Consider the following 26093-nt stretch of genomic DNA (forward strand, 5'->3'; position numbering starts at 1 on the left):
CACATTGCTCTGTACCTGGACTTTTGGAGTTTTCCCCCCATTTGATAATATGTCTGGATACTTTTTCCACATTAGTTTATAAAACTTCATTCTTTTTGATAGTGATGGTGATGATGGTGGTGGTGGTGGTAATGGTGGTGGTGGTGGTGATGGTGATGGTGGTGGTGGTGGTGATGATGGTGGTGGTGGTGGTGGTGATGATGGCAGCGGTGGTGGTGGTGATGGTGGTCGTGGTGGTGGTGATGATGGTGGTGGTGGTGGTGGTGATGGTGATGGTGGTGATGGTGGTCGTGGTGGTGGTGATGATGGCGGTGGTGGTGATGATGGCGGTGGTGGTGGTGATGGTGGTGATGATGGTGGTGGTGGTGGTGGTGATGGTGGTGGTGATAATGGCGGTGGTGGTGGTGATGGTGGTCGTGGTGGTGGTGATGATGATGGTGGTGGTGGTGGTGGTGATGGTGGTGGTGATGGTGGTCATGGTGGTGGTGGTGATGGCGGCGGTGGTGATGGCGGCGGTGGTGGTGGTGGTGATGGTGGTCGTGGTGGTGGTGATGGTGGTGGTGGTGATGGTGGCGGTGGTGGTGGTGGTGATGGTGGTGGTGGTGATGGTGGTGGTGGTAGTGATGGTGGTGGTGGTGATGGTGGCGGTGGTGGTGTTGATGGTGGTGGTGGTGGTGATGATGGTGGTGGTGGTGGTGATGGTGGTGGTGGTGATGGTGGTGGTGGTGGTGGTGGTGGTGATGGTGATGGTGGTGGTGGTGGTGATGGTGGTGGTGGTGATGGTGGTGGTGGTGATGATGGCGGTGGTGGTGGTGATGATGGCGGCGGCGGTGGTGGTGATGGTGGTGATGGTGGTCGTGGTGGTGGTGGTGGTGGTTGTGGTGGTGGTGGTTGTGGTGGTGGTAATGATGGTGATGATGATGGCAGTGGTGGTGGTGGTGATGATGGTGGTGGTGGTGGTGATGGTGGCAGTGGTGGTGGTGGTGATGATGGCGGTGGTGGTGGTGATGGGGTGGTGGTGATGGTGGTGATCATGGTGGTGGTGATGGCGGTGGTGGTGATGGTGGTGGTGATGATGGCGGTGGTGGTGATGGTGGTGGTGGTGATGGTGGTGGTGATGCTGATGGTGGTGGTGGTGGTGATGGTGGTGGTGGTGATGGTGGTGATGATGGTGGTGGTGGTGATGGTGACGGTGGTGGTGGTGATGGTGACGGTGGTGGTGGTGGTGTTGATGGTGGCAATGATGATAGTGGTGGTGTTGGTGGTGGTGACGATGGTGGTGGTGACGATGGTGGTGTTGGTGGTGATGATGGTGGTGATGGTGGTAGTGATGGTGGTGGTGGTGGTGATGGTGGTGGTGGTGGTGGTGATGGTGGTAGTGATGGTGGTGGCGGTGGTGATGATGGTGGCGGTGGTGGTGATGGTGGTAGTGATGGTGGTGGTGGTGATGGTGATGGTGGTGATGATGGTGGTGGTGGTGGTGGTGGTGGTAGTGATGGTGGTGGTGATGGTGTTGGTGGTGATGGTGTTGGTGATGGTGGTAGTGATGGTGGTGGTGATGGTGGTGGTGGTGGTGATGGTGGTGGTGGTGATGGTGGTGGTGATGGTGGTGGTGGTGGTGATGATGGTGGCGGTGGTGGTGATGGTGGTGGTGGTGATGGTGATGGTGGTGATGATGGTGGTGGTGGTGGTGGTGGTAGTGATGGTGGTGGTGATGGTGGTGGTGGTGGTAGTGATGGTGGTGGTGATGGTGGTGGTGGTGATGGTGGTGCTGATGGTGGTAGTGATGGTGGTGGTGGTGATGGTGATGGTGGTGATGATGGTGGTGGTGATGGTGGTGGTGGTGGTGGTGATGGTGGTGGTGGTGATGGTGATGGTGGTGATGATGGTGGTGGTGGTGGTGATGGTGGTAGTGATGGTGGTGGTGGTGATGGTGATGCTGGTGGTGATGAGGGTGATGGTGGTGATGGTGTGGTAGTCACTGATTGAATCTGTTGTGTGCACCAGACATTGTTTTAAGCACTTTCTCAGGTACTAATTCTCACAGTGCTCAAAACAGCCCCATGGAATAGGCACAGGAAGGCTAAAGGACTGACTCCAAGTCACAGCTAGTACATGCTCGCCCTCTGAGGTTAAAAAAGAATTCTCCCCTGGTCCCTTCTAGTAGCTGTGTGGTACTGTGGTCACAGTTGAGACTTCTCTGATCAGAAGTCTTCCTGCTGTAAGTACGAGGTAAGGATCCAACTGCATTTTCCCCCTGATGGCTCCAGTTAGTCTCAGCCCTGTTTCCCCGCTGTTTCCAGATGCCATCTTTCCCACACACCAAAGCCTTGAATGATGTCAGTCTATTTCTGGATTTTCTATGTGTTTCCTTGTCTGTGTAACCAAGCTCCAGCACCACACTTCTAATTTCTGAGGTTTTGTAACTGGTGTTAATATCTGGTAGGGTTTCATCTTGTCATTACTCTCCTTTCTCAGAACTACCCTACAAACTCCTGACTTGCTTATTTCTTCACAGTAATTTTAAAAATTGTGGTAAATTATACACTGCATAAAAATTACTGTTTAATCTTTTTGAAGTGTACCATTCAGTGATACCAGGTGCATTCACATTATTGTGCTACCATCACCAATATCCATTTCCACAACTTTAAAACAGTTTTGTCGGAATATAGTTGATGGGCTTCCTTGGTGGCTCAGCTGGTAAAGAATCTGCCTGCAATGTGGGAGACCTGGGTTTGATCTCCGGGCTTGGGAAGATCCCCTGGAGAAGGGAAAGGCTACCCACGCCAGTATTCTTACCTGGAGAATTCCATGGACTGTATAGTCCTTGGGGTCACAAAGAGTCAGACACAACTGAGTGACTTTCACTTTTTATAGTTGATTTACAATGTTATGTTAGTTTCAGGTGTAGAGCAAAGTGATTTAGTTATACATACATATATATATTCTTTTTTTAGATTCTTTTTCAGTTCAGGTTATTACAAGATATTGACTATAGTTCCCTGTGCTATACACGAGGTCCTTGCTAGTTATCTGTTTTATATATGTACTAGTGTGTATATTTTGCTCCAAAACTCCTAATTTATCCCTCTCCCCTTTCCTCTTTGGTAACTATGTTTGTTTTCCGTGTCTGTGAATCTATTTCTGTTCTGTAAATAAGTTCATTTGTATCATTTTTTAATTTTTTAAATTATTTGCATGTGTGTTTGGCCACACTGAGTGGTTTCAGTTCAGTTCAGTTCAGTCGCTCAGTCATGTCCGACTCTTTGCGACCCCATGAATCACAGCACACCAGGCCTCCCTGTCCATCACCAACTCCTGGAGTTCACCCAGACTCACGTCCATTGAGTCAGTGATGCCATCCAGCCATCTCATCCTCTGTCGTCCCCTTCTCCTCCTGCCCCCAACCCCTCCCAGCATCAGAGTCTTTTCCAGTGAGTCAACTCTTCACATGAGGTGGCCAAAGTACTGGAGTTTCAGCTTCAGCATCATTCCTTCCAAAGAACACCCAGGACTGATCTCCTTTAGGATGGACTGGTTGGATCTCCTTGCAGTCCAAGGGACTCTCAAGAGTCTTCTCCAACACCACAGTTCAAAAGCATCAATTCTTAGGCGCTCAGGTTTCTTCACAGTCCAACTCTCACATCCATACATGACCACTGGAAAAACCATAGCCTTGACTAGATGGACCTTTGTTGGCAAAGTAATATCTCTGCTTTTCAATATGCTATCTAGGTTGGTCATAAGTTTCCTTCCAAGGAGTAAGCGTCTTTTAATTTCATGGCTGCAATCACCATCTGCAGTGATTTTGGAGCCCTGAAAAATAAAGTCTGACACTGTTTCCACTGTTTCCCCATCTCTTTCCCATGAAGTGATGGGACCAGATGCCATGATCTTCGTTTTCTGAATGTTGAGCTTTAAGCCAACTTTTTCACTCTCCTCTTTCACTTTCATCAAGCGGCTTTTTAGTTCCTCTTCACTTTCTGCCATACCGGTGGTGTCATCTGCATATCTGAGGTTATTTATATTTCTCCCCGCAATCTTGATTCCAGCTTGTGCTTCTTCCAGCCCAGCGTTTCTAATGATGTACTCTGCATAGAAGTTAAATAAGCAGGGTGACAATATACAGCCTTGACGTACTCCTTTTCCTATTTGGAACTAGTCTGTTGTTCCATGTCCAGTTCTAACTGTTGCTTCCTGACCTGCATATAGGTTTCTCAAGAGGCAGGTCAGGTGGTCTGGTATTCCCATCTCTTTCAGAATTTTCCAGTTTATTGTTATCCACATAGTCTGTGAGTGGTTTACAGGATCTTATTTCCTGGATCAGGAATCGAACCCATGTCCCCTGCAATGGAAGTGCAGAGTCCTAACCACTGGACCACCAGGGAATTCCCCTGTATCATTTTTTTTAGATTCCACATTTAGATGATATCACATGATGGGGCTTCCCAATTGATGCTAGTCATAAAGAATCCGCCTGCCAATGCAGGAGATGCAAGAGATGTGGATCGGGAAGATCCCCTGGAATAAGAAGTGGCATTCCACTCCAGTAATTTTGCCTGGAAAATTCCACAGGCAGAGAAGCCTGGTGGGACACAGTCCGTGGAGCCACAAAGAGTCAGACACGACTGAGCAACTGAGTGCACGTGTGCGCGCGTGTGCGCGCATGTGCGCGCGCACACATACACACACACACACACAATCTGACTTCCTTCACTAAATACGATAATCCCTAGGTCCATCCACGTTGCTGCAAGTGGCACCCTTTCTTTCTTTTTTGTGGCTGGATAATATTCCATTGTATAAATGCCACAACTTTATCCATTCATCCGGAACTTATTTTCAATCATCTCCAACTGAAACTCTGTACCCATTAAACCGTAACTCCTGTTCCCACCTCCTCCCAGACCGTAGAAACCACTGGTTTACTTTTTCTATGAATTGACTATTCTAAGCATCTCCCAGAAATGGAATCATATCGTATATGTCCTTTTGTGTCTGGCTTACTTCATTTAGTATAATGTTTTCAAGGTTCATCCACATTGTAGCATGGATTACGTTTTCATTCCTCATTATAAGTGAACAGTTTTCTATTGCATGTATGGACCATATTTAGTTTATCCACTCAACCCAGTGTATGAATGGACACTGGGTTGCTTCCACCTTTCGGTGATCGTAAATAACGTTGCTATGAACATGAGTGTAGCCAACATTAATTTCAAAATCAGTTTCTCCGAGTCCAAATACAAAAGTGTTTTTACTGCTTTTATAATTACCCTCTTCCCCCCCATACACATACCTCCCAATGGTCATTTATTATTTTGTTCAAATCACAGCACACTCTGGGCACCTTTTTGGCCTCATCTTTCCCCACGGCATTGCCACCTGCAGGCTTGCTGCACAGCATGCATTACCTTTCTTCCAGTAAAGCTGTCTCCCGTCTTCTACTTGGAACACCATGTTTCCTTTGCTCTCTGCCCAGGACTCCAGCTACTGGCTTCAGGGATTGGTTACTGGAATTTGGGGGTAGTAAATTGTTCTTCCTGCACTTACCTGCAGGTCTTACCCTCCTCTAGTCTCAGGGAGCTTCTAGAGGTCTCCAAACGTACCCTGGCCTCCCTGACTCGGGAGGGCCCTCCTTGTCATTCACCTCCTGCAGTGGCTCCTCTGGGAAGCCTTTAGACTCTCCCTTGTCTGTAACTTTGGGGCTGCTGGCTTCCTGCCCCTGACACTTAGCTCCTCGGCCCCATTTAGGAGCCATCTTTGCACTACTGGCTGTTCCCAGCTTGGGCACCTATCCCAGGCCTCTAGTGTCTCCATCATCCACTGCGTGTTTTTCCCATAGTACGTGCTGGTTTGAATTGAAATAAATGAAGACCACCTTCCTCTGCAAGCTCAGGCTCAAGTAAAGCAACTTGAGCCCTCCCATACCAGCCCTAGGACTTCAAAGCATCATTACTGACATCATCCCGTGGGGGGCCTGTGAGGTCTGGGTGCAGCCTACTTCCCCCTTAAGGGCCAGCTCTTTGTCGATCCTGCTCACCTCTAGGGTGCTCTGTGTCCCGGGTCTCTGGGCCCATCACCCCTTCCCCTGCCCAACTCTGTGACAGTGCTGAACAGCAGGGCGCAGACGGGCTGCCAGCGGGCTCCCGTTTATCTCTGACTCACTTCATGCTGTGCTCTTTACCCTTCAGGTTGTAGTTCTCCTGAAAAGTTCTCTGCAGCCTGACTTTTTTGTGCACATGTGCTTGTATGATTCATTGCATTTCATGCCCATCTTGTTTTTATTTCTAAATATTGAAAATTCACTTATTCGATGAATGTTTACTGAATGAATGTCCTTTTTGCTTGGCATGTGAATGAACACAGGAAAGATTTCTAATCTTGTGGATTTTGCATCCTTGTAGATCGAGCAAGAGAGCAGGCAATTAGCAAGGAAACAAAATAACCCAGCAATTTCAGAGAGTGAGAAATGCCAATAAAAAGCTAAAATGAGCTAGAAAATTATTTGGGGATAGGTGCAGAATAGTTTAGATTTTGGTGTTTCTGCTTCCTCCCTCTTATATCCTGCTTCCACGCTATTAGGAAGACCATGTACCACATGCAAAAACCCCAAAGAGGGTAATTGAGCCCCTCAGCTGAGCTCCCAGTAGGAAATTTAAGGCAATGAACTAGGAATCAGTGGGTGGGGAGGCAACTTAAGAGAGGTTGCTCAGAAAAGGTATGTTCAGGGAGATGGTATTTGAACTAAGACTTGAAAAGTAATAAGGAGATATCCATATAGTATGGGGAGAAGGAACAGCACATGTAAAAGGCCCGAGGAGGGAAATTCATTCATTTCATTTGAGAGGTGGTAGGAGACAGGGGCATGAGATAGGTTGGAAAAGCAAGCCAAGATCAGATTAGGTAGGGCTTTTTAGGCTACACCAAAGAGGTTGAGCTTCCCTGGTTGCTCAGTGGTAAAGAATCTGCCTGCAATGCAAGAGACCTGGGCTCGACCCCTCGGTCAGGAGGATCGCCTGGAAAAAGAAATGGCAACCCGCTCCAGTGTTCTTGCCTGGAGAATCCCCATGGACAGAGGAGCCTGGCGGGCTACAGTCCACGGGGTCACAAAGAGTCAGACATGACTGAATGACGAAGTACAAAGGGGTTGAGGACACGTGAGAAGTACAAGTGAGTGATCTGATTTGTAAAGACCTCTCTGGCTACAGTGAGGGAACCACGTACTGGGAAGGCCTGTGGGGCAAGTGAGAGGAAGAACCAGTCTATGAATTGGATTCTCTTTGCAAAAATTTAACCTATGAAGGATGGCAACATACAGAAGATATGTTGGGTATGAGACAGATGGAGTGACTCAAGTCTACAGAAGTCAAGTGGCTTGAGTGATTGCCTGGGACAGATGCTGGGATTCAGGAGGAACTCATGAATGCTCGAGGAGACTGTGGGGATGAGCAGCAAACACTCATTTACTTTAATTCCCCTTATTTTCCCCTCAGTCACCAGTTTGGTAAGAGGAGAATTTCAACCATTTGCAAATGATCCAAATGCCTGACTAACCTGCTTGCCACCCACCCCCACAAAAAGGAAGCCAGCCCCGGAGCTTGTACGCCTGCACTCGCCACAATCATTTCTTGTAACACAGCTCTTGTCATTGTACATTATACATGAATAACTAATCAACCAAACACAAACACACTGATGAAGAAAAAAAAAACATGCCTTGGATCGAGAATGTGAGCGGGGTAAAAAAAAAAAAAAGAGTACTATTAATTTCCCTGGTCAATAACAAAAGGGAAGCAAACATGAGAGATATCTGGTCAGGGATCGCCTTTCTGAGCACTTCTAGGAAAAGAAACTTCCTGAGAGACGAGGAAATGAGGAAGGCGTGCATGGGCTGACCATCTCCGGAGCACACCAAGACCATTCTTTTTCCTCCTGGCACAGTTAGCGTAAGAAACATCATCCCAGGCCAACCAACTGGCCACTGAAACTCCCATCTGCTGGTCTCACCAAATCCATCAGTTCATACAGTAACCAACCAGTATTGAAGTGAACTCCCAGTGCTTTTGGAACTTTGATAACGCATAGCATCATGCTGTTGTTTAGCTGTTAGTAGGTGTCCAATAAACGCACCCTTCCTCAAACTCCCTGAATGAAATCTGTCTCTGCCTGCATCATTTCCCAGGAACATGCTTCTTGACCACTAAGGGGGAACCCCTCATCTTCACATCTAGGGGTTGGTCTGGAGCCTTCCTCCCCCTCCTCCTGGACTTTTTGATGGCATCTGACATGGTTGAGCTCCTTCGATTGTTTTTTCTGTCACTGAGCTGGTTCTAATCTTTCCTCTAATCTTTCCTCACTAACAGTCTCTCTGTCCTGATTGCCAGGGATCCCTTTTCCTCCTTTCACACTTGCACAAACATATGCCACAGACTCTGTTTCTCTCCGATCACTCTTCCCCTATAAGAAATGAATTGCATCTCATATCAAATCCATGCATGTATCTTTCATCATCAGTCACGCTCTGTGCAAAGTACCTGTTTATGGGCCCATCTTCCCAACTAGATTTCAAGCTCCTCTTGATGCCCTGGGGCCTGGCACAGAGCTGGCAGTTGGTAGATGCTCTAGACACACCAGTCCAACTGGGCAGACTAGCCTTCAGACTACCCTTGCAGGTAGATTCCCATTATATCATTCCCATTATACTGAGAGGGCACCCCCACTCAAATCTCAGGGAGTCTATATAGACATTGAAAACAGATTCCTGGTGCTAGCCACTAGCTTCTGCATCTTCAGGGCAATCATTGTGCTGATATTGCCAGTCATAAAAGGACTGTCAAGTTAATCCTGATGCTGTCTAAACACCGGCGTCCAATCCTTTTCATGCTCTTCCAAACAGGCTTGAATTTGCCAGTGCCTCTTTTAAAATATAGCCTGCAGGACTGAGCATAAAACTGCATGTGGCCTGAACCAGCAGCATGCTCTGGGATCATTGCTTCCCTCCTCACACTCTGCTGTTCTATTAATAGAGTCGAAGATTGCATTAGGCTTCTCAACAGCCTCCTTGCACTGTAGGACTGCATCAAGCTTGTGATCAGCTAACCCCCCGAGGTCTTCCTCATGAATGCCTTCTGTCAAGCCAGGCCTCCCCATCAGCCACGCGGGCAACTGATTTTTGGAATGCTCATGATTATCTATGACCCAGACAAGAAGATGCCGAACCGGGTCTTGCCTTCCTTTCTCTAGTGGGACCTGCTGAGTGGGCGCCAGGCCTTGGGGGCCAGTTCAGAACCCAGAGGCGTGTCCAGCCACCACGGAGGGAACTTCAGGTGTCCGCAAAAGTGAGAGGATGGTGGTGAAATTCACTTTTGGGTTTGCTTCAGATAATTCTTAGGTCCATCCCTCCTCTCAGATTCTAGTCCTTCTCCATCTTGCTCTAATTCTGGGGCTTTATACTCAGAGCCTCTCGCTCCTGCCACCCATGGGCCCAGCCACACTTTTATTTCTTATGTCCTCTCCCAGCGATGTTATTTTTAGCATGAGCGTCTTACTCAGCAGTTTGCCCTGCAGTCTGGCCTCTACTGTCCTCGCATCTATTATCTTTTCTTTCCTCTGCCTCTGTGTGTGTGTAGTATCATGTTTGGCTGCATAGACCGGCTGATTTCCACTTGCTCCAATACCCCCCTTCAGCAATAACAGGGCGCTCCCTTCTCCTTCCCCTTCGTTCACTAGTTTTTCAGCCACTTGGAGTTAGCTAATTGGTAGTTGTAGAAATTGCAGAGTGGGCTACAGCGGTGAGTCTTGGTTTCATCTTCAGGAAACACCTAGAGCTGTGGGACTTGGGTCTCAGAATCTGAGAGCGGGGCCTTGAACTCTACCACCTGGGCTCCGAGCGGGGAGCGAGCTTCTCTTCCCTCCGCCGGCAGAGGGAACTGGGATGCAGAGGTGCGGGCAGGCGCTCCCGGCATCCACCAGAAGAGGGGGTCAGACCCACGGTCCTCCACAGTTTCTCCCACAGAGGTAGATCTTGTCCGGATGGCCTTCTGAAGACTCAAAGAGCAGAGGAGATGACTACAGCCACACTCCTTACTGCTGCTTTGGCCATGTCCAGTACTGTGTGATGGTAAAAAGCAAAGACTTTAGAATAAGTGGACCCAAACTTGGTCCAGACTAACGGGTGAGTTTGTGGGCCTGAGCTACCCACTGGTTGCTGGTAAACTGGCGAGCTGATGGGGCCAAGGGACTCGGTGGTGGAGATGACGTTGAGAACGTCTGCGATTCTGCAGACCATGAGTCGGCGTGGGTAGAGGGGTCCTGCATATCTCCAGCTGTGATATTTAGATTTCTGTTTGGCAAGGCAGGTCATGGAGTGGGTGGAGCGTGTTCCCAAGTGGGGACAGAGGTGGAAGGGAAGGTGATGGTGGCATGGTCTCACCCACTTCCAGGTGGAGTTAAAAGGCATAGCTGTTTTCTTGCGGCACCCCCCCACCCCCGCCCAACCCAGTGTCTTTCGTCAAGACTAAGTTGGTAAGTGATTTGAAGAAGAAGAAGAAATGGAAGATTAAACCCAAGAGGCTGAAGAAAATGGTTTCCAGGTAGAGAGCACTGCTACTCCATTAACACAGCAGAGTGTTCATGGAGCCCACTGCCCACCCACCCAGGCAGTGCTGGGCGCCGGCCAGGCTAGGAGGCAAAGGGCCCAGTCACTGCCAAGCAGTGAAGACGTTTAATAAAATATTTACCTACATGTATAAGAATAATGACGACAGAATGACAAAGTGCGAGCAGTTCAACAGCTTTAAAGTATGTGGGAGAGCAGCCCTGGGAGATTTTTAATGAGAACAGTGGCTTTCTGCTTAATTCCCGATGCTTCTCTCTTGTGCTTACCATACCACACTAAATAAGAGAGCTGTGGTTGGGGAGTGGGCTCGCCAGGATGGTGTCATCTGCAGGATGTTGTCAGCCAGAGGGACTGGAGCCAGCCTCTCACCCAACCCCAAGCTACCGTCCACTTCCTGCAACTTCTTAAGAATTTAGAGTTCCAACCCCAGTCCCCACGGTAGCTGCAAGGATACTCCACTGTGGCCACTCAGTACATGATGTTGATTTATTAGGGGTGCAACCTGTTCTCATTCAGCTAGGTGTGCAGGGAGCGTTCGCCCTGGTTACCCTGATAGAAATGAGTTGGAGATAAGGAAAGAGGAAGACAGAGGGAACAAAAGAGAACAAAGAGACTTCCCTGGTGGTCCAGAGCATAAGACTGTGCTGCCAATGCAAGGGGCATGGGTTTGATCCCTGACCAGGGAAATAAGATCCAAGATCTCACATTCTGTGCGGGTTGGGCAAAAGATAAAAACAAATAATAAAATAGTTCAGTTCAGTTCAGTCACTCAGTCGTGCCCAACTCTTTGCGACCCCATGAACCGCAGCACGCCAGGCCTCCCTGTCCATCACCAACTCCTGGAGTCCACACAAACCCACGTCCATTGTGTTGGTGATGCCATCCAACCATCTCATCCTCTGTCATCCCCTTCTCCTGCCCTCAATCTTTCCCAGCATCAGGGTCTTTTCAAATGAGTCAGCTCTTCGCATCAGGTGGCCAAAGTACTGGAGTTTCAGATTCAACATCAGTCCTTCCAGTGAACACCCAGGGCTGATCTCCTTTAGGATGGACTGGTTGGATCTCCTTGCAGTCCAAGGGACTCTCAAGAGTCTTCTCCAACACCACAGTTCAAAAGCATCAATTCTTCAGCTCTCAGCTTTCTTTATAGTCCAACTCTCACATCCATACATGACCACTGGAAAAACCAGTCTTAATGGATATTAAAAGACAAAAATTTTTAAAGACATTTTTAAAAATTAAAAAAAAAAGAGAACCACCATAACATCAGGTGTCTAGCTGTGTCCAATATGGAAATGGAAAAGGAAAGAAGGAAAATTTTTGACTAAACACATTCCTCTGCCTCCATTAAAGAGCTTTTTTTGCATATCCCTTCCCAGTTTGGAAAAAAATAATGAAACAAAACTAATTTTCTCCATCTATTAAATAAAGGGAACTTTAATGCCTCTAAATATATCAAACAAATAAATTTAGTTAGGACTAAATAAATTACAGATAAAGATATTTGTGTTAGATCAGTAAAGACTGTTTGAAAAATATAATTTTCCTTTCTCTCAGTCTCATACCGTCTGTCTTTTTTCATGTTTTTCTGATACTATATGCCTCCAGCGTGACAGTCGGAAGGAAACTATCTTGGCTTTCCCACATTATGCTCAATTGAGTCTGAATCTTTTGCAACCCCATGGACTGTCGCCCATCAGGCTCCCTCTGTCTATGGGATTTTCTGGGCAAGAGTACTGGAGCGGTTTGCCATTTCCTTCTCCAGGAGATCTTCCCCACCCAGGGATGGAACCCATGTCTCTTGTGTCTCCTGCACTGCAGGCAGATTCTTAATCACTGAGTCACCTGGGAAGCCTTTCTCATATTATACATTTCTAGAAGAAAGACTGATTTAGGATCTGACGCACATGCTTATTTTTTATTTCCTGGAAGAAAACAAACTAGCCCTGAATTTAAGCATGCTCAAAAGTCACAACACTTGAGAAAAGAAGCTATTTATTTATTTAAGGGAGCTACAAAGAGCCCATTACTTTCAGACAAGTAATTTATGCTTGGTGGAATTTTCATAAATAAAAATTCACTTTTACTAAATATTTTCTCGTGAAAAGTAAGGTTTGCTTCTTTGGTGCAAAGTCTGCCATGTCTATTCTTAAGAGTAAGGCTTGTGAAGCTACAGGGAGACAGATAAAGTGAACAAACTCTTTAATCAGAGAGGCGCTTGGCCTGCCTGTGAAATGCAATACCAGAAAGTAAACAAAGAGCCTTTTGCGGAAAAAGAGTGAGTTTAAATGGATCTTGCTTTTCCAATTTGAAAACATGCTCACGGTTGTTAGTAACTGAGTCAAGACATTTAAATCGTACCTATAATTTTATATCTTGACAATGACCTTTTACAAGTGTGCAGTGGGGATAAGCAGATGAGCAAAGCGATGCTCCAGAAAGAGCATTGCAGGTAATTGAACATAAAATGTGTTGCAATCTGATAACATTAATAATATGCAATCCCTTCTTTATATCTAGTGCACAGTTCATTTGGTCAGAGTCTAACTAAAGCACTCTGTAAACGTTAGCGCCCGAATCTTGCAGCAAACCTATGAGGTAAGCAGCTCTATTTTCATGCGTTTTTTAAGTATCTCTGTGAAGTGAAGTGAAAGTCGCTCAGTCGCGTCTGATTCTTTGTGACCCCATGGACTACAGAGTCCATGGAATTCTCCAGGCCAGAATACTGGAGTGGGTAGCTTTCCCTTCTCCAGGGGATCTTCCCAACCCAGGGATTGAACCCAGGTCTCCCACATTGCAGGTGGATTCTTCACCAGCTGAGCCACAAGGGAAACTCAAGAATACTGGAGTGGGTAGCCTATCTCTTCTCCAAGGGATATCTTCCCAACCAGGAATCGAACTGGGGTCTCTTGCATTGCAGGTGGGTTCTTCACCAACTGAGCTATCAGGGAAACCCAAGAATCTCTGTATTAGTCATTTATTCTGTGTAACAGACTAGTCCAAAACTTAGTAGTTTCAAACAAGTATTAAATGTCTCTGAGGGGCAGGAATTGGGTGTGGCTTAGCTGGAAAGTTCTGGCTCCAGGTTTCTAGGGAAGTTCCTGTTGAGTGTGAGCTGGGGCAGCTATCATCTGAAGGCTGGGGTGGGGCTGGCAGATGCTGCTTTAAGGTGGTCTCACAATTCTGGCAGGCTAGTTCAGGTTGCCGACAGGAAACTGCAAGTCTTCTCCACGTGGGGCTGTCTATCAGGCTCTTTGAGCATCTTGACGGCATGAAAGCTGGCTTTCCCTAGAGTGACCTGAGAGATGGAGCCAGGCGGGAGCCAGGTGCCTTTACTGATCCAGCCTTGGAGTTCATCCACCATCATTTCCTCCACATTCTATTCATCAGAACCCAGTGACTAAGTACAGCCCACGCTGGGGGACCCGGGGTGGGGGTGGGAAGATCAGGCTCCACCTCTTGCAGGAGGACCAAGATACTTTAAAACCATAGTGACCCACAGTTTACAGATGGGGTACTGGAGACTGAGGGTGGCTTTTCCGCTCAAGGTCGCCTGGCTACTAGAAGAACCTCCATGCGAGGCAGCAGAATGCTTTGTTTCCCTTCTGCTGTGCCATCCACACACAAAACAAACCAGAAGACCCCACATTCCTGAAATCCTGCACACAAATCCCGAATCTGCCTTTTTAAACCAGCCAAGATCTTGCAAAAGCAGCGGGCGGCTTTATGTTTGGAAGCAGATGAAATGGACACAAGATTGGAAGGTAGGAGTCAGCTTTCTTCTTAATCAGCTCAGCGACCTTGAAGGGAAAAAAAAAAAAACACTTCTCTCAGGGCCGGTTTCCTCCTTTGTCAAACAAGACTGGGCTAGCTGAGCGGTTTCCAAACCTAGCGGGCCACCAAAGTCTTCTGGGTAATAAAAGGCCCTCCGGCCTCACATTAACTCTACCAGGTCACAATCTCCAGGAACCTTCAGAATGAAAAAGCTCCCCAGGAGTCCCACGGACGGCTGTGCAGACAACTGGGAACTGTTCACCTAGATCACTGCTCATGTTTCCAGCTCTGACTTTACTTAACTCCTCTCGTCTGACTGGATGTGCCCAGGTAAATCATTAGTTCCGAATCCACACTACAATTATCAGGGACATTTTTTAAAAAAAGAAAAAGGAGATGTCTGGGGCTCTCCTCAGACAAAATAAATCAGACAATCTGGGGTGGGGCCCAGAGATTATTATGGTCTGTTTGTTTCATCAGTGTGTTTTCAAATAGGCACGTTCAACCTTGGTGGCACATTAGAATCACTTGAGAAGTTTTAAAAAAGATCACTGCGCACACTGTCTCCGAGAAAAATTAAATCAGAATCTTGTGGGTGGAACCAAATATTTTAGTATTTTAACCAAGAACTTCAATATTTTATGAAGTTCTCCAGGGATTATAGTGAATAGCTACACTGACCACTATTTGCCTCATTTGAGATAATTCTAATGGTGCCTCACCAAAAGACTATTGTTCAGAAAAAAAATAGATTCCAAAATCCTAGATGCCACAGTATTCTAAGAAAAAATGAATCTGGAGTGGAAGATACAAAAAATTAAATGGAAGTGAGTTTCCATTTCTGGCAATATGGCAGACTAAATAACTTCAAAATCCTCCTACTATAAATACTGGTTTATAAATAAACACCATGTATAAATATTGGTCGGAGAAGGCAATGGCACCCCACTCCAGTACTCTTGCCTGGAAAATCCCATGGACGGAGGAGCCTGGTAGGCTGCAGTCCATGGGGTGGCTAAGAGTCAGACACGACTGAGCAACTTCACTTTCACTTTTCACTTTCATGCATTGGAGAAGGAAATGGCAACCCACTCCAGTGTTCTTGCCTGGAGAACCCCAGGGGCGGAGGAGCCTGGTGGGCTGCCGTCTATGGGGTCGCACAGAGTCGGACACGACTGAAGCGACTTCACTTTCACTTTTCACTTTCACGCACTGGAAAAGGACATGGCCACCCACTCCAGTGTTCTTGCCTGGAGAATCCCAGGGGCGGAGGAGCCTGGTGGGCTGCCGTCTATGGGGTTGCACAGAGTCGGACACGACTGAAGCGACTTGGCAGCAGCAGCATAAATATTGGTCAAGATGCAGTAAACACCCATTCAAATGAGCTCATGGGACAAAAGCAAACGTCTCTAGTGCCAGAAGCAAGAGGGTGATGACAGCAAGGAGGAGGTGAGCAAAGAGGAGGCCGTGGAGCTGGCTGCAGGCAGGTGTGCTGGGCCTTGAAAGGCTGGAATGGAAAGGAGCATCAGAATGGAAAGGAGACTGCAGTTTCTATCTGTTAAACTGGGGAGATGGAACCGAGATCCCCAGATAAATCTGGAACCCTCAAAGGGATGAATCACTAAAGAAATAATTCACTGGAAGAAAATCTCCCTAGTGGCACAGGGAGACAAGAAAATTTGTCTTGGCATAAGTTAAAAGTGGAGAGGAGTCTTTGCTGAGAATTTGGGACTATAGCCCAGTGTTCTGGGCTGTAATTTACCCAGAGACTGGAACTGAAATTTACCTCTCCTGTATGGTCCAGGAACCCCAAAGGTGAAAAATAAAGATAAAAATACTGACCCAACACTAATCTACAAAACATACATGGATAAATCCACCATAACCAAGATGTAGTAGATGTGAGTTTCAAGAACCTCAAACAACAGAACTACCAGACAGACTGTAAAATAAGTAAGTTTAAAATTATCAAAGACATAAAGAACATTTGGAACCACGAGAAAATTACGTAACTATTAAAAAAAAAAGGGAGATTTGAAAGATGACTAAACAGAACTTTTGGAAATGACACATCGAGTCATTGAAATGAAAAGCTCAATGAATGAGTTACACAGCAGGTTAGACATAGCTAAGGAAAAAATAGCAAATGGATCTGAAGAAAACGTTTAAGAAGCAGCACAAAGGGTCAAAGTGATAGAAGGTTTGAGAGAAAAGTTCAGGGTATGTTTCGCGGAGGGGCTTCTCAGGTAGCTCAGTGGTAAAGAATCTGCCTGCCAGTGTAGGAGATACCGGAGACTAGAGTTGGATCGCTGGATCAGGAAGATGCCCTGGAGGAGGAACTGGCAACCAGCTCCAGTATTCTTGTAAAATTCCATGGACAGAGGAGCCCGGCGGGCTATAGTCCATGTGGCTGCAGAGAGTGGGTCACAACTGAGCGACTGAGCACACACACACTGCATAGAAAGACAAGGTGCATTACACACCTAACACGAGCACAGAAGGACGGAACAGAGAGAGTGCAAGAGAGACGGGATTTACGTAGATGGTGGCTGACAGTTTTACAGATCTGATCAAAAACATGCATGCTGAGATTTTTGGATATGCAGTGAATCTTGAACCATATAAATAAAAGAGATTCACACCTGAACACAGCATGGTAAGAATGCAGGAAGCCAAAGACAAAGAGAAAAATCTTAAAACCAGAAAGAAAAAAGATTACCGACAAAGGAATGACATTTGGACTGACACCAAATGTCTCAACAATAAATAAAAACAAGAAGACATGACATATTTTTTTAAAAAGTGCTAAAGGGTAAAATAACTTTCAATCTAGAATTCTACACCCAGAGAAATCATCATTCAAGGGTAAGAGTGAAATAAGACAATTTTATACTAATGGAGAAAGCATGTCACTCACATAACCTCCCCCCAAACCCAAAAAACTATTAAAGGATATGTTTCAAGGGAAAGGGCTGGTACCTAGAAAAAAGGGAGAAAAAGGTGCCAGAAACAAAGATGAAAAAATTGGTAAATACAGGCAAATCTAAACAATGTATAAAACTAAGATGACAGCAGTGATTAAATTTAGGGGTATAAAAACCAGGTGGGTCTAAAATAAGAAGCAATCACACATAAGAGGGAGAATGCAATTGAAGTTGAATAATTAATTCTCTGCTTGGTTTTAGAGTTTTAGGGAGGCTGTATTAAGTGTACATGTTAAAAATTGTATAGTAATCTCTAAAGGAACAGAAATATATCTTACAACTCCAAAACTAGTTAAAGAGGAAAAGGGGAAAGAAGAATTCTTCATCAGTTCAATAGAAGAAAAGAAAGGAAGTAAACAAAAAACCTAGAGAAAGCAAAATAAAGGGCACAAAATTGAGACACCAGTTCCAAATGTCAGCAATCAGTAGATCAACAGGCTGTCTTATACACTGCTGCTGCCGCCGCTGCTAAGTCGCTTCAGTCGTGTCCGACTCTGTGCGACCACAGAGACGGCAGCCCACCAGGCTCCCCCGTCCCTGGGATTCTCCAGGCAAGAACACTGGAGTGGGTTGCCATTTCTTTCTCCAATGCATGAAAAGTGAAAAGTGAAAGTGAAGTTGCTCAGTGGGGAGGACAAACTAGAAGAGCAGCTCTGGAAAACAATTTGGCATTATTTTGCATCAGATACCTCATGACCCAGTAGTGACTCCAAAGAGAAATTCTTGCCCACATACACTAGAAGACAAGACGGTTTATCAACCACTGCTTGTAAAAGCAAAAAACTGGAACAACTCAAAGGCCTATCTATGACAAGAAAGTGAACAAAGTAATCGGTAGCACAATCAGAAAAGTACCGAACTACAACCAGATGCAACAATCTAGTTGAATCTTACTAAAACCATGTGGACTAAAAAAGATAGCCCTTAGAACATTCTCATAAATTTTAAACCAAGTGTATGATAAAAATTTGGTAAAACTTTTTAAAGAGCAAAAAAGAAGAGTACATACAAGATTGAGACTGGCAGTTTCTTTAGGTGAGCAAACGGGGGAGGAACGCACAAGGAGTTGTCAGTCACCGTTGCTGTTTTAGTCTCTGGTTGAATAGCAGGTTTATAAGTGTTCATCATAGGAAAAAATGAAATAAGGCCATGGATATACCTAATGATGAGAGTATATTTATGCCAGAGATTGTAACTAATACAGTTTTGTGCCTCCAAGGTTCATTAAAAATATCAGTAATTACATTAAATGTAAATGAGCTATACTTACCAGTCAACCCAATAAATAAAGGAACAAGGTCCAATTGTATGCTGTTTATAGGAAACTTACCTAAAAATTAAAGACATAGAAAGGTTGAAAGCAAAAAGATGGAGAAAATTATGCCAGACAAATGCTAACGAAAGTTAGAGTAATTATATTTATTGCAGGCAGAGTAGACTTTAAAGCAAAAAACACTAGAGTTAAAGATCATCTGTGCATATATTAAAGAAATAATCGCTATGAAAACACAAAGCAAAATGAGGAATAAAATGTAAAAAATAGAAAATTGTAGTCATATTAGGATATTTTCACAGCCCTTTTTGATGTACCTTATCAAATACTTTCAAAATACAGAGAAAAATTTGAAGGATTTATAGGAGGCACTGGCAAATGTAGTCATATAAGGACGTTTTAATGTAATACTATAAAAATGATAGATATTAGTAAGGCTACAGAAAATCTAGATAACATAATTAACAAGCTTGGTTTAATAGATTCATATAGAATGCTATATAACAAAGTATACACATTCTTTTTAAGACCACATGGAGTATTTATAAAAACTGACTATTTACCAAAGCAAATCTTGACAAATAATAAAGAATCTCCTTTACAGACCACCTCTCTGAAGTCAGACCAGATTTTTAAATAATTAAAAATCAAAACAAAAACTTGTGTTTAGAAATGTAAAAATGTATGTGTATTAAGGCAAAGAAGAAATCATACTTGAAATCTAAACATTCTTTGCCTGGGATGGTAATAAAATTCCTATGTATCTTGTGGAATGTAGTTTGAGTGACACTTGGAGTGAAATCCATAGCCTTAAATGTTAAAAATAAAAAACCCAGAAGGCTGAAAATTAATTACTTAAGCCAGCAAGAATTTTTTTAAAGGCAACAAAATAAATCCAGAGAATAGAACAAAGAAAATATGATACATTAACAATACACAATTTTATTTTTATATATGGTATATATTCTTATGTGTAATAACATAACATATATATATATGAGTAAAAATTAATGAAACAAAAAATAGTATTAACCAAATTAAAAGTTGATTCTTTGCAAACACTAGTAGAAAGTAGAATCACTAGATCAAAATAGGGAGATCTCAGACACAATGGATCCAGAAAAGACACATACAATAATATATGGAATGCAAAAAAATGGAGAGTATGGATAGATGCAGCAGAGATGAGAATATATTAAGTGAAAACAATGAACATCATTTTGTTAATAAATCTGAAAACCTAGATGGTATGGATAATTTCCCTGAAAAATATGAGTAAAAATTGAGTCAGGAAGACTATAAAATCTATAAAGAGATCCACAGGCATCAAAGAAATGGAATCAGTAGTTAAAAACCAACCTAGGAAATGTTTCTCTCAGAGCCAGATATTTTACCAGCTAGTTCTACCAAACAGTCAAGGAACACATAATTCCAGTTTTATACACACTGTTCAAGAAAATGGAAAAAGAAGGAACACTTACCAGTTCATTTTTTGAGGCCAGTATAACCAGAGAAAGGCAACATGAGAAGGCAAAACTGCAGCCTGATTGACTTATGGACGTGGATACAAAAGTTCCTACAATGAAATTAGACGTTGTCCTTCCTTCATTCAGTCTTTCATTCGTTCAACAAATATTTGCTGGGCGTCAACCATGCATTAGTGGGCTCTGTGCTAATATTAATACTTGGAGAGCAGAAATGTTTGAGAGCTTATGGCTTAGTGGAGGAGACAAGCAATGAAGCAAATGATCACACAGAGTAGGGTACACAGAGGACATTTTGGCAGGATAACAGTGCATACTGACGGGGATTCAGCTGGGTCAGAGGTCAAGGAATACTTTCCAGACATATTAGAGGAGTTAAGAACTGATGTGGGAAGGGTGTTTAGGAGGCAACTTCAGGGGCTCTAGTGGGAGATCTGAGATGCAGTAGCAGGAAAGGTGAATTTGAGAGACATTGTGCAAGTAAAACCAACAGGGATTCGTGATGGATTGCACATGGGAAGGTGTCAGCCTGGAAAGGAGCCAACCTTGTTTCTAAGATGCCTGGGGCTCTCTTTCTGTTCATCAAGAGAACTTATAAAGAGGTCCACGTTTAGGGAAATGAGCATGTGTTTTTGGACAAGTTGAGTTTGGGATATCTTTAGGAAGGCTAAATGTAAATGATGAATAGGAAATTAACCAGTCTGGAGTTCCGTGGGGAGATCAGGCTAGAGATTTTAATTTGACTGGCATCAGAAGGTAGGTGGCATTTAACCCAACCTTTGGAGAATCTCAAATAAATAAGGGTGTATAGCTGAGGGAGAGAATGAACACCACTATTTAAAGGAAAGGCAGAGGAGGAGAAGTGAGAGCAAAGAGAGGAAGAGAGGCTGGAGAGGAAGGAGGCAAGTCAGGAGAATGCGGGCATCAAGAATGCCGAGGGAAGAGTGAGTTACGAGAAGGGAGTGCCCAACAGTGTCATGAGCTACGAGGCTTTAAGAGGGTGGAGGACTGGTGTGCTCCTAGGACTCTCCTGACCCTGGCGCTATATAAGCTGGAATAAGCTGGAGAAGAAATGCATGATAATAAACTAAGAGAAGCAAGAGAGACGTTTTTGGACATCGAGACTTTTCCCGGAACCGCTCTATGGTTACGGGTACGCGACTCCATTCATGTGCCCAAACTCAGACCTTTAGACCAAGAAGAATAAATGTTACTGCACGTGTTAAAAGTAAATAAAACAACGTAGTATTAGTGATTTAAGATCTACTTTTCTCTTCATAACTGCATGGCTAGCTCCTCTCTCGGTTTAATTCAGTTCAGCTTGTGTAGGTCTACGACAGGGAACAAGGGCACTTCACTCTCGCCTTGTAAAGGACAGAATAAACATACATGCAGCAGAACCAAAGGGCATGAGACTGATGACCAGACCCCCTTTAGGGAACTGACAGGTGGGGGTAGGGTGTAAACTGGTAAGCTTTGCTCCTCTGGGCCCTGATGTAAAATGAGGGGGCTGGCTCAGGACAGGCCTTTCTAGCACCAATCACCTGTGGTTCTAAGGTAAAAATCCGCCACAAAATCCCATGAACTCTGTTGTCTGCATTTTGTTATTGAAAATAGTCATAATAAGCAATCATCATAATCATAATAACAACTGGGTTTTCAACACATGGGACCCCAGATGATTTGGGAAGCAGCTTGGAATGAATTGGAAAATGCTTGGGCTTCTGGTTTAAAGTTTTAAAGTGCTTTCTAAAAATTGTATGAAGGACTGATATAATTTTGGCCACCTGATGTGAAAAACTCACTCATTGGAAAAGACCCTGATGCTGGGAAAGACTGAAGGCGGGAGGAGAGGGGATGACAGAGGATGAGATTGTTGGATGGCATCACTGACTCCATGGACATGAGTCTGAGTAAACTCTGGGATTTGGTGATCGACAGGGAGGCCTGGCTGTGCTGGGGTCCATGGGGTGGTAAAGAGTCCGAAACGACTGAGCAACTGAACTGAACTGAATCATTGATAATAAGCACAACCCATATAGGAGTGCAATGAAAAAGGGACTTTTACATGTGTTCATTTCAATCACTTCCCTCACCCTACCAAATCTGTAAAGGATAGAATTACCCCAATTGAGGAGACAGGGAGATTAAGGCTTTGGTTGATGTTGGGATTTTTCAGATAGTCTGCTTTTCCAAGACCCACAGTGGACCCGGTGCAGTTTTGGTGTTGAGTGTACCTCATTGTGTCCTAATTCCAGGAAAATGAATGGAAAACTGTTAATTGGGCATCAATTCATGCTTAACATTAATTTGGTACTTGATGAACCACAACTTTATGTTGCCCCTCATGCCATATTAACTCAATTTATTGTAATAATTTAAAACAATAAGGATAATTATATCCTTATTGTTTTAAATACTCTATAAATTGAATCCAGCCTGAATTTGGCCAGTCTGAAATCAGCTGGAAAAGCATGCCATGTTTCTGGGAAGCTACAAAATCGGTTTTTACAAGTTTTCAGTGCCGGCAAAGATCAACACCAGCATTTATTAAGCGTCTACTGTGCGCCAGGACCTGTGCCGCACCACACTGCTCCCAAAGTGGCGTGGGTGTGTTTGAAGCCTTCTGCCACCTTCAGCCACGTCCCCAGATGGTGGGGGGCTTGGGCTATTTACGTCTAGTGCATTTTACTATCTCGGCATAAAAACAGAATAAAACAATTATATATCTATTATATCTATTATATATATATATATAAAGCACAAACGGGATGGAGAGGGGTTTTCTGAAATAACCACCCTTTCCGGCCCTCCCAGAGATGCTCTCAAAACTATTTCTTACTATACAAAAAATTTTGACTTAAACTCCAATCATTTGACCTTGACCCCTATAAAACCTATTTTATTATATTTTTTAAAGCGCCGTCTGATTAACGCGGAAACCCTTCCTTCGGCCTTTTCTCACCACTGGAATCGCGTCCGTTTCCTCAAAGTTCCAAAATAACCTTCCCCGGGCACGGATTCGTACCTCTGCCGGGGAAGGGCGGGGAGCCGCGCAAGACGTGCCGGTGTGGATCGAGAGCCAGACAGAACTTCCAGCGCGAAAGGAAAATAAAACTTGTGGCTGGGGTTTGTGCGGAGGGTGTCCGCACCATCCTGAAAGCCCCCCGCCCCCCGTTCTGGGGGTCTCCGGGAGCGCCCAAGGAGCGCCAGGGTTTGGGTTTGATCCCGACGTCCTTGACCTAAATTTCTGCGCGGCGGCTGGAAAAAAGGGCGCAGAGGCGGGCGGGCGGCGGTTGCCATCCCCGGATCCGGGCGGCCGGGGACCGGGAACTTGGATGGAGAGGCCGAGCTGGAGGGGTGGGGGGCGTCTCGTCCCCGGCTCGAGCGAGCAGGCAGGCAGGCAGCGAGCTCCCCGCGCCTCCCCCTTTCCCGGCGCTCCCGCCCCCCGCAGCCCATGTGACCCCGGGGAAGTCGGGGTGCGCCCCCCCAGCAGCCGGCCCGCCCGGAGGCGGGGCCCCCGTGGGCGCGGGGCGCGCGGGCCGCCCCCCGGGTCCGGGCGCTGGGGCCGAGGGAGCGCGCGCGGGCGGGCGGGCGGGGTCCGCGGGGGCCGTGACGTCAGCGGCATTGGTTACACGACGTTCTAGAACCCCGCCCCACGTGCGCGGGGGGCGGGGGGGGCCGCGGGGGCGGGGCGGGGGGTGTGCGAGTCGCGGGCCCGAGCGGAGCCGAGCCCACGTGTGACGGCTCTCGGCGCGGCCCCGGCTCCGCCGCTCGCGGGGACTCGGAGAGCCGGGCGGGGGGAGGAGGCGGAGGGCGGAGGGAGCGGGAGGTCTCGGGCTCGGGGCCGGCCGCCGCTGCGCTCCGATCGCCGCGCGGCTCGGTGTCCGGGGGTGGGGGGGCGGGGGGGCGCAGCTATGGAGGCCAACGGGGGCCCGGGCGGCTCGGGCGGCGCCAACGACTCGCAGCACGACCCCGGGTAAGTTTCCAGCCGCTGCGCCCCGCGCCTCCCCGGCTCGCTCCGCTGGCCGCGGCGGGGCCGGCGGAGCGCGGCGCCCGGCCCCTCCGGAGCCCTCCCCCGACCCGCCGGCACCCCCCCCGGGGAGCCGCGCACCTCGGGGTGGCGTTCGGCCGGCGCCCGCTCCCCCAGCCCACCTCCCGGCTCCCGCTCGCGCGCTCCCCCCCGCTCTCCCTTTAGCTTTTGTAAGTTACACGTCAAAATGGCCGATCTGACATCGGTGCTCACTTCTGTTATGTTTTCTCCCTCCAGTAAAATGTTTATCGGCGGACTCAGCTGGCAGACCTCACCAGGTAAGGGAGGGAGGGGGGCACGCCCGGGTCCCCCCCTTCTTGGCTTCTTTATTGCTCTTTGTTATCCTGGTGTAGGAACCCCCCCCCCCGCCATTGGCTCCCCACTTCTCCTGTGCAAGGTTATTTTTTTAAATAGCAAATCCTTTCCGAGCCCTCTACGCGACCTCTGTTGCCGAATTTCCCCCGCGTGTGCAAAAAACCCCCCAGAATAACAACAGAAAACTACTTTTGGTTTTTGTCCTTGATCAGAATTTGCATTGCTTTTTTTCCCCCCCACACCTTCCCCCCCCCCCCCCCCCATCTCTCTCTTTCTCTCTCTACAGATAGCCTTAGAGACTATTTTAGCAAATTTGGAGAAATTAGAGAATGTATGGTCATGAGAGATCCCACTACGAAACGCTCCAGGTAAACCATCCCCTTCTGGATTTTGTCTTTATTTCAGAACAAAGTTTAAGTGTTATTTTTGGAGGTGTCTTCGGAAGTAGCTAAGCGGATTTAGAACGGGGCTCAGGCATGTGGCTGGTTTCGAACGTCGCTCCATCTTACCCCCCTCCCTTCCCATTAACCCCAAAGGTTATTGTTAATTGGTGCTGAACTCTGGATACAGGGATGTCCACATCTGCGCTTTAAGTCATTTTCCCCATTCGCTTCTTTTTCTCCCGTTTCAAATGACATTCAGCTTCATTCACTTTCCACATAGTTTTTTTTTTTTTTTAATGTGTGCACTCGCGGCGCCCCGAACTCTTAAGCCCCCCTCTTAGAAAGCTGGTTGTGTCTCCTCTGAGTGCCGGGGCTTGTTTGGAATAAAACAAAGCGTTAAAGAAAGGGAAGGCGGGGGGAGGAGGAGAGAAACTGAGGTGGGCAAGGAGTGGGGACACCGGCGTCCCCCAAGTTACCTCCGCGCGCCCCGCCCCCGCCCTACTGCCCCCTTCAGCCTTGGTGTGTTTCCGTGTGGGGCCCCGGGGGGCTGAAGGCTTGGGGGATGGGGACGACGGGGGAGCGGGGGTGTGGGGGCCGCTTGGCTCTGCGTTCTGCAGCGAGGGCTCACTCCTGGCCGCTCCCGATGGTGCCACATTCTCTTGTTTGTGTCTCCCCCTCTTTGTCTCATTTCAGAGGCTTCGGTTTCGTCACGTTCGCAGACCCGGCGAGTGTAGATAAAGTGTTAGGCCAGCCCCACCACGAGTTAGACTCCAAGACGGTAGGTTCTGCCTCTCCGTGTGGTCGCGCGCCCCCTTTCCAGGACCGCCCGGGCCCTGACAGCCCCGTTTAAAGAGACAGCGCCCTCTCTTGCCTCTGCTCAGAGCGGGGCGCGCTGCAGCAGAGCTCGTGTGGGTTCTCAAGTTTGCCGCCGCCGCGGGGTTTGGGGGTTTCTTTTCAGGGTCTGCCCCCACCCCGCAGCCTCCCCCCCACCCTCACGATGCTGCCAGGCCTGGGCTTGGGGGAGGGGTCGGCTTGGCGAGAGGCTACCTTCCGGACCAACAAGACCCTGAAAAGAAACTCCAGCACCGGGCCGAGGCAACTTTCCTTTGTCAGCCGAGCCCTGCCCGCGTTTCCCCAGTGTGGCCGTTCGAATCGGCTTATAGAAGGCACACACAGCCGGTCTCAGGGCCGCCCGGGGGGCCGGGGGCGCTAATCACTGTCCA

General features: G+C 46.9%; 1 protein-coding gene, 1 long non-coding RNA gene and 1 other non-coding gene across 16 annotated transcripts in view; 1 reads left to right on the forward strand and 2 right to left on the reverse strand.

Annotated features, from left to right (window-relative positions):
- Positions 1–4317: 4317 nt before the first annotated feature.
- TRNAG-UCC (transfer RNA glycine (anticodon UCC)) lies at positions 4318–4391 on the reverse strand. Its single transcript has one exon. It is a non-coding gene; the product is annotated as a tRNA-Gly (tRNA).
- A 6704-nt stretch (positions 4392–11095) lies between these two features.
- Positions 11096–23836, reverse strand: LOC101904698 (uncharacterized). Of its 2 annotated transcripts, XR_009491628.1 has the most exons (5): positions 23105–23836; positions 20137–20231; positions 18653–18712; positions 18392–18541; positions 11096–14424 (listed from the first exon to the last, which is right to left on the reverse strand). It is a non-coding gene; the product is annotated as an uncharacterized lncRNA (long non-coding RNA). The 2 variants fall into 2 exon arrangements; XR_003030760.2 differs by having other exon boundaries at positions 20137–23836.
- A 23-nt stretch (positions 23837–23859) lies between these two features.
- The window catches only part of MSI2 (musashi RNA binding protein 2), a 405753-nt gene continuing 403519 nt past the window's right edge, over positions 23860–26093 (forward strand). For 12 of the 13 annotated variants that reach the window (XM_059877826.1, XM_059877828.1, XM_059877829.1 and 9 more), the window contains exons 1-4: positions 23860–24118; positions 24410–24450; positions 24774–24855; positions 25564–25648. In XM_059877826.1, coding sequence (XP_059733809.1) covers positions 24057–24118; positions 24410–24450; positions 24774–24855; positions 25564–25648 — 270 coding nt within the window. In that variant the 5' untranslated portion in view covers positions 23860–24056. Of the gene's footprint in view, positions 24119–24359; positions 24451–24773; positions 24856–25563; positions 25649–26093 lie in introns of those variants that run through there. The other variant, NM_001206656.2, reaches the window with a different exon arrangement.

Source organism: Bos taurus, chromosome 19 (assembly GCF_002263795.3).
Source record: "Bos taurus isolate L1 Dominette 01449 registration number 42190680 breed Hereford chromosome 19, ARS-UCD2.0, whole genome shotgun sequence".
NCBI lineage: Eukaryota > Metazoa > Chordata > Mammalia > Artiodactyla > Bovidae > Bos > Bos taurus.